General features: G+C 59.7%; 1 protein-coding gene across 1 annotated transcript; it reads left to right on the top strand.

Annotated features, from left to right (window-relative positions):
• Nucleotides 1-251: 251 nt before the first annotated feature.
• Nucleotides 252-7365, top strand: SLC35E2B (solute carrier family 35 member E2B). The gene is made up of 8 exons (XM_065894878.1): nucleotides 252-573; nucleotides 662-797; nucleotides 1005-1132; nucleotides 2840-2960; nucleotides 3920-3973; nucleotides 4267-4339; nucleotides 5417-5562; nucleotides 7128-7365. Exons 1-8 carry the CDS (start codon nucleotides 252-254, stop codon nucleotides 7363-7365), a joined length of 1218 nt encoding a protein of 405 aa, XP_065750950.1.
• Nucleotides 7366-8354: the final 989 nt, after the last annotated feature.

Here is an 8354-nt window from a genome sequence, read left to right as displayed (position 1 = left end):
GGCTTTGGTCTCAGAAACTTATTGGAAGACAAGTCCGAGCTGTCGGGGCGCCCGCTCCTTTGGGGCTGGAAACAAGGCCAGTTTGCGTCTTGAAATTACTCTAAGTGGGTGATTAAACTCTGCAGGACCTTAGCCGCTCATGCAACGCCGTCCTTTCCTTCCCACTCCAGCCCGCGCCCCGCCCAGTGCCACCTGCATGGCCGCTGCCTCCATCCCCGCGTCCCTGCCCTGCGCTGCCCGCCGCCCCTGAGATGTCGGCATCCGCTAAGCCCGCGGCCCTGGAAGAGCTGGCTCCGGGCCCCGGTGAGAAGCCGGGGGGACGACCGCTCCTGGCCTGGGGCCCCGTGTTTGGCCACCGGAGTGAGAAGATCGCATTTGGCCAGAGCGAAGGTGGCCCCGACGAGCAGGTGCTCACCGTCACCGTCACCGAGACGACCGTCATCGAGGCGGACCTGGGCGTGTGGGGTGCCCGCGCCCTCATCTACCTCACACTCTGGTTCTTCTTCAGCTTCTGCACCCTGTTTCTCAACAAGTACATCCTGTCCCTGCTAGAAGGGGAGCCCAGCATGCTAGGTACCCCACCGGGTGCTGGCGGCGGGATGGAGCTCCCGGCGGGGTGGAGCCCCTCTGCTCAGCTGCCGCCCCCCGTCTCCTCCTCCAGGGGCCGTGCAGATGCTGTCAACCACGCTCATTGGCTGTGTTAAAATATTTGTTCCCTGCTGTTTGTATCAGCACAAAACCCGGCTTTCTTACCCTCCCAACTTCATCATGACCATGTTGTTCGTGGGTCTCATGAGGTAAGCAGCTAACGTTTCTGGTTGAGGGACTGAGTTTTTTACATGTAAAACACTTCCCCCCGGCTGACTGTTACCATCAGGTGATCCTGGGAGGGAGGGGGCCGGGCGGGGGCGGGGCAGACGTGTGCACCCCCTGGGCTCCTACCAGGTCTGCCCCGTGGCTGCGGATGCACCAAATCATCCCGGTGACGCTGTTGACTGTCTTAGGTTTGCAACAGTGGTTTTGGGTCTGGTCAGCCTGAAAAACGTGGCGGTGTCCTTTGCTGAGACGGTGAAGAGCTCGGCCCCCATCTTCACTGTGATCCTGTCCCGGACCGTCCTGGGGGAGCACACCGGTGAGCAGCCTCCAACGCCCGGGCGTGCCAGCTCCTCCGGGGGCCGCTCCCACCCACGTCACCCTGGAGCTCAGCTCCCTCCACTCCCCTCCTGGTCGTTTCTTAGCCTCAGAGGCCCGGGATGGTAGGAGCTGGGTGAAGGAGTGACAGGCAGGTAACCTCGGTGCCATTTCTGTCCCAGGAATCTGCCAGGCGCCCCGACCCCTCCTCCGCACCCCCTCCTGCCCTCCACTGTGGCTCCCCAAAGCTCAGCAGAGGGGACTTGTTACAAATTTCCAACCTGGGCTGCGGGCACGCGCTGCCAGCTGCACACACGTCCCTGACTTTCCCGCCAACCATTTAGAGAGTGTGGTTCCGTGAAGACAAGCAGAGTGCAGACTCGTGGACATGACACGTCGTGTCTGACCCCGGGGGTGGGGGGCGCTCACAGAGGGAGACACGTGTTTGCTTCAACTGGTAAAATGAGAAAAAGGTAAAACAAGGCGGCACCTGCCTCAGGGAGAGAGAAGGATGGGGACGGACGGGGCGCAGCCGGGCTTCTCGCAGACGTGCCCTTGGAGCCGCACAAACGCTTAGGTGATGGTAAAACAGCATCAGATCAAAGTGTAAAAGCGATTCCTAAAATCGTACTCGGCAGGAAGCAGCCTGACTGCACGTCAAGCTTCACCACGCAGAAAGGATTTATCTCAAGGGCCTTAAAAGCATCACACTTTGGGCTCCAGCTGCGGTGGGTACGTGTGTAGAAAACCAGCTGTCTTGCTGAGAACAGTTAGGAAATCTTGATAAAATTTAGCAAAAAAAAGTCTGTTGGGGAGGCGTTGGAGAATGATGAAGGTGCCAGGACTTGAGGGACCCCAAGGTTTGGGGTCCCCAGAGGAGTGACGCCCTGTGGGGCAGCCCCGGCAGAGCCCCGAGTCCACGAAGGCGCCTGCCCCCTGGACGGCCTCCCAGCCATGGCCCCTGCGTGAGAGCCGCCATCCAGCAGAGGCCTCCTTCCGTGGTGATGCTCTCAGCCTCAGGCCATGTGGGCCTGTGGGTTTGCTGTGTGGACAGCGCTGTCCTCGGCGGGGGCGGAGACTATGGTCATCTGAGGGCTGCACCTCTGCTGGTTTGCTGTGTGGACGGCGCTGTCCTCGGCGGGGGCGGAGACTACGGTCATCTGAGGGCTGCACCTCTGCTCCTTTTTGCTGAACACGAGAGGCTAGTCCCCTCGTCTGCTTTGAATTTCAAGATAAATGAAATGCTGTGTCTGAAATCAAAGCAGCGGTACCACATGAGGCTGGATACCCTGTGTGCAGAGTGACGTGATTTTCTGTTGCACCGAATGGTCTTAGCCTTACCTTCACGTCAAGGCTGTTGCTTAGATTTCAGAACGAAGGCAGGAGCACTGGACACCCTGAGGGTCTGGGGCCTCCCTCCTCTCCCAGCCTTCCCTGGAGACCACCCTTCACCCGACTCGTTTTGCAGATGAGGGTTCGGGGTCGGGGGGTGGGGTGCAGGGAGAAGGGCTTGGAGCTGGTGGCGCTGGCCGTCGTGCCCCTGGCACCTGGCTCTGGAGCAGGTGAAAGGAGGCATGTGCTGTATTTTCCGTCCAGCGAGAAGAATCAAACAAAGTGAGCGTGCAGAGCCCTCCTGGGGCGGGGTGGGGGGTAGCCCGGCCCGCTGCGGGGCGCTGCAGCCCGGCCCCTGTGTTCTGTCGCTCCGCAGGGCTGCTGGTCAACCTCTCGCTCATCCCTGTCATGGGCGGCCTGGCGCTGTGCACGGCCACCGAGATGAGCTTCAACTTCCTGGGGTTTTCGGCCGCCTTGTCCACCAACATCATGGACTGGTGAGTCCGGGGGGCACGTCCCGTGCCGCATGGGGTTCCGTGTCCCGCGGGACAGGGGATAGATGTCACGCCCCAGTGGCGGCTGAGCCGTCTTGCTGACACCTCTGCACAGCCTGCTCTCTCAGCGTCACCACTTCTGAGGAAAGAGAGGAAACAGCAGCAACACGGTATCCAAGGGTTTCTTGTTGCCATTACTTCCAAAGAAAAACAGGCCCATCTGGAGGGTTTGAATTTGAATAATACAGCTGAAAAATGAAAAATCACCTTTCATTTCATTTCTCACACTTTGCTGTGTTTCCTTCAGCCTTTCCCAGAAACACAGTCCAGCTCACGTCATAGTTTGCATATCGCCTGTTAACTCCGAGCACAGGATGGTCTCCAGAAGCCTCCTCGCTCACCTGCAGACGCTCCAGACCTCGTGACTTAGATCTGCAGGAAACATCTTCACACGGGTTTCCCTCTAGGTTTCTGACGGGCCTGCAGCGTACACCCCCAGGAGGGGGACAGGGCCTGTAAACCTGTGCAGCAGGCTCGTTGCTCTGGTTTAAGTCCCCTTGGCCAGAGCTGCTGTGCACCCAGCGTCCAGGGAGCAGCGTCGTCTTCAGAATGCTGAGCCCTCTGGCTCCAGGGAAGCTGGACGCTGTCTGGTCTTCCCATTGGCCACGGCGGGCCTTCCCGGCCAGCAGTTTTGTCTCTGTTTTTTTTCCCAGGGTCTTCCTGTGCTCACACTGTCTGTTCCGTGGCCACTGCCGAGCAGAGCTGGGTAACCTCAGGCACGTCCTCAGCCTCTGAGACCTCTGGTTACCCATCTGTGAAAGGGGCAGCTCAGCCCGGCTCACAGCAGACGCCAGGACCATCCCCAAGGAGCTACCGTGTGTCCCTGTTTCTGGAGGACATGGCACTTCGGCCGTGTGAGGTGCCATCTGATCTCTCGTAACCTCTTCTTTTCTTTATTCTAGTTTGCAGAACGTTTTCTCCAAAAAGCTCCTCAGCGGGGACAAATATAGGTTCTCGTAAGTGTCACTGCTCCATGGAGACCAGACCACCCTGTGCCCTGACCCCTCCCATTTCATGGTGCCTTCAAAAGAACCTTGTTGAAACTTGGGAGAAAACCCCACCTGTTTCCAACTGCCCCTTGGCCGGCTCATTTGAGGCTGCCTGCCACCGTCCCGTGGCCGGTGGGTCGCCTGTCAGGCCCGGCCGTCTGTATCATCTGGGAGGAGATGAATAAACTGGGGCACCCTGGTTCCGCGGAGGGCGAGGGCAGGGGCGGGGTGGGGAGAGGATCAGGCGCCTGTCCCCACAGGGCCGCGGAGCTGCAGTTCTACACCAGTGCAGCGGCCGTGGCCATGCTCGTCCCGGCCTGGATCTTCTTCATGGTGAGTCCAGCGCTGGCGCCTTCCCAGGCCGGGGCGAGCCCCGGGCGCCGGGCGTGCTGAATACACAGAGGCCGCCACGCGCGCAGCGGGGTGGGGGGGACCAAGCGAAGCAAACCCGTGCGGGTCCTGTGTGGGTCCGGCGCCCACGGGGGCCAAACCTCAGCCAGCGGTTCCCGGAAACTTTGCCGTGAGCGTTTTTAGGTGCACTTTTTTGTTGTTTTTTGGCCGCACCTCAGGGCTTGTGGGATGTTAGTTCCCCGACCAGGGATTGAACCCGGGCCACGGCAGTGAAAGCGCTGAGTTTTAACCACTGGACCGCCGGGGAATTCCTGCACTTGTTTTTTTTTTAAATTTATTTGTTTATTTATTTTTGGCTGTGTTGGGTCTTCGTTGCTGCACGTGGGCTTTCTCTAGTTGTGGCGAGCAGGGGCTACTCTTCATTGTGGTGCGTGGGCTTCTCATTGCGGTGGCTTCTCTTGTTGCGGAACACGGGCTCTAGGCGCGTGGGCTTCAGTAGTTGCGGCAACGTGGGCTCAGTAGTTGTGGCACGTGGGCTCAGTAATTGTGGCTCGCGGGCTCTAGAGCACAGGCTCAGTAGTTGTGGCACACGGACTTAGTTGCTCTGCGGCTTGTGGGATCTTCCCGGACCAGGGCTCGAACCCGTGTCCCCTGCATTGGCAGTCGGATTCTTAACCATTGCGCCACCAGGGAAGTCCCCCTGCACTTGTTTTTTATTACTACTGTTATTTAAAAACATTGTGACCACTGTTGAACAAGTCCCTGGGCAGAAGCTTATGAAACAGAGAGCAGTATGTCCCCCAGCCCCTCCCAGGCCCGCTCCTGGTGGAGCTGCTTCCCAGACGTGTCTGCGTGGGCACAAACACGCTCCTGTGCTCACGCGTGTCGTGGGATCCCGTCGGTCCTACAGAAGCACAGGTGCGCGTCTACGCACACCTCTCTTCTTAACACAAGTAGAACTGGGCTGTCCTGTCCTACGGCCGGGCTCCAGCGTTGCGCTGGCCCCTGGGCTGGGGTCTGGGTGTCAGCACCGTGGGCGTCCCTCTGGCTCTGGCGCAGGACTTGCCGGTGATCGGGAGGAATGCGAGGAGCTTCCGCTACAGCCAGGACGTGCTGCTTCTGCTGCTGGCGGACGGCGTCCTCTTCCACCTGCAGAGCGTCACGGCCTACGCCCTCATGGGGAGGATCTCCCCCGTGACCTTCAGGTAAGGACCGCACCTCCCAAGAGGTGACGTGCCTCCAGGCCACGTGCAGAGGGGAACGCTTGCCATCTAGACGTTTTATAAGAGGTGTTCGTGGTTGTGGAATCACAAGTGTAGCGATCGCTGTGGTCTCAGGTCGTAATTACTAGGCCGTTCTGTATCGGTGCCGTTTGAAACGTGAACAGGAAAGTCTGTGGACAGGTCTTTAGGGGAATCCCCACTGGGATTCTGTGCAGAAGCAGAAGCAGAAGTCCTTGGAGTGGTGTAAGCGTACTTCTGCCCGAAACAGCGGTGTCGGCGGAATCTCCCGGGATGACGGATTGTCCCGCCTCTGGGCCGCCCAGGGTGGGGCCACAGGCCACGTGTGCTGCTGAGTGCCTGGCGCGTGCCAAGTGCCACGAGGGACCGACGTCTGACATGTCTCTAATCAGTTCACACTTGAGCAGCCACACGTGGCCGTCGGCTCGCTGCTGGTAACTTAGCACTGAGCTCAGGTCTCGCAGGCTTCTTCTCTGTAACTGGGCGGACTTAGCGAAAGCGAAAGCGTGATTTGACACCGGAGCATTTTCAGTAACAAATAGAGTCGGCTGAGGTTGCCAGCAGGCCTGGAAATCCATGCAGTGATGTCAGCGGGTCTGCCCGTCAAGTTGTCGTAGAAGCCAACGGGCCTTTGTCCTTTAACTTCAGAACTGTCACTGGAGAGCGGAATTGTACCCAGGAGTGATGGCAGCAGGTGCGTTGCTGCCCTTGGGCCTCCCGGGGTGCACGCACCCTCTGCCCCGAGTCCTGGAGGGGAGCTGCCTGCTGATTGCTGAGGTCTCCTGAAGCTCTCGCTGTCACAGTCTGTCATACGGTCCTGTTTCCATTTAGGGCCAGGAATTATATCCACATACCCCTGAAACTTTGTTTTTCAGTGATTGTTAGTTGACGGTTCAAAAAAAGGCAGAAAACAGAAGACCAGTTCTTTTTATTTTATTAAAAAAATTTTCTTTGGCTGCTGTACGGGATATGGGATCTAGTTCCCCGACCAGGGATCAAACCTGGGCCCCCCACATCGGAAGTGCAGAGTCTTAAACACTGGACCACGAGGACGGTCCCCAAACCAGTTCTTTTTAAAGAAAATAGCTTCAGGTAGAAAAGTACAAAAATTAAGTTTAAATTGTCCTCAATGGCAGCCCAGGAGACAAGCCCTGTCTTGTTCACTTTATCTTCATGAGGTCCCAGCAGTGGCTGAGCAGGGCTGTGTCACTTCCCAGATACTCTCCCTAATGATCGGTTCTCTCAGGCGCTCTCAGAGGAACCTTCCTCATTCCGTGGAGAGCACGCTGCAGGTGTGAGGGATCAGACGTCATGATGTCTATAAAGTACTTAGAAATATTTCCGTCGAAAAAAGGACGAAGCAAAATACGGCAAAATGCTGAGTGTGAAGATGGGACTCGGCTTTTTGTTGGAAGTGTCGCTACTTCTCGGTGACCTTTTTCCTAGTAGGAAGGACCCCAGCACGAAAGAGTGGGGTTAGCGGAGACGCCTTCGGCCCCCGCCGACGTCCCCGCTGTCCTCTCCCGCAGTGTCGCCAGCACCGTCAAGCACGCCCTGTCCATCTGGCTCAGCGTCATCGTTTTCGGCAACAGGGTCACCAGCCTGTCAGCCGTGGGCACCGTGCTGGTGACGGCCGGAGTCCTGCTCTACAACAAGGCCAAGCAGCAGCAGCGGGAGGCCATGCAGAGCCTGGCTGCGGCCACCAGCCGGTCCCCGGACAGCAGCCCTGAGCCGCTGCTCCCCCCGGACCCGCGGCCACACCACTGAGCCCCGGAGCCTCAGGGGCGCCGCGCACCACGCCGCTCCTTGCCAGTGGGGGACCCCCTTCGCCTCTCCCGCTCCCTGGATGGCAGGCGTGGGGCCTCTGGCTCCACGGGTCACAGTCCGGATGTGGGAGGTGCGGGTGGGCAGCCTTTCCCGCTCTTTCCTGGGACGTTCGGTCAGAGCTGGGGGAGCTCGAATCGGGGTCCCAGATGTCAGCCCCTGGGGCGCAGACCACAGCTGCCACTGAGCCGTTGCCGAGCCACGTGACAACCTCCTCCTGGCGGCCTCTGCGCACCCACTGCAGCCAGGCCAGGCCCCAATTCCTCTGTGGGTGACGACCACTGGGGACAGCTGTGAAGCCAGGGCTGCAGCCAGGTGCCAGCGGCTGCCCTCCCCACTTGTAGCCGGCGGAGAGAACCCGCTTCCCCACGCCAGCCGTCGGCGGCCACCCGAGGTACGTCCGGCTCCTTGGCCATCAGGGAGTCTGTCCGCTGGGCTCGGATAGGCTGCCCCACTGCCCAGACACGGAGGCCACGGCATCGGGACACAGAGCGGAGAGGGGACAGCTGGGGTGCAGAGACCGGCGTTCCCTGCTCCTGAGGATGGAGTGTCCGGCCCCAGCCTCCCGCCCTCCTGCCCGAGGCGGAGCTGCCCGCATCAGCACCACTTAGGGAAGGTCACTCGCGAGTGAAGGCGGCCCCACCCCTTTCCGTGCCTGCTGCGCCGAGCTCCTCACCTGAAGGTCCAGCCCTCACCTGCGGCCGGGGCTCCCCAGAGGCCCAGACGTGGTTTCCAGCCCGAGGCTGCGGGCAGCCCCCCGCGGTGTTTGGCTCAGGGAGGGGGCTTCTGTCCCTTCTGCTCCCCCGGGTGAGAGGCAGGCTGTTTGGAGCGCCCCTGGGGAGCACCCGTCCCCACTCAACTAGTCAGGAGCCTTACCTTGTCTCATCAACGAGGCTTTTAGGATTTTCCCTCGTGAATGATGAGCAGGACGA

Source organism: Phocoena phocoena, chromosome 1, assembly GCF_963924675.1.
Source record: "Phocoena phocoena chromosome 1, mPhoPho1.1, whole genome shotgun sequence".
Lineage (NCBI taxonomy): Eukaryota > Metazoa > Chordata > Mammalia > Artiodactyla > Phocoenidae > Phocoena > Phocoena phocoena.
Note: the sequence above shows the minus strand (reverse complement) of the source record. Positions and strands in the feature narration are given on the sequence as shown.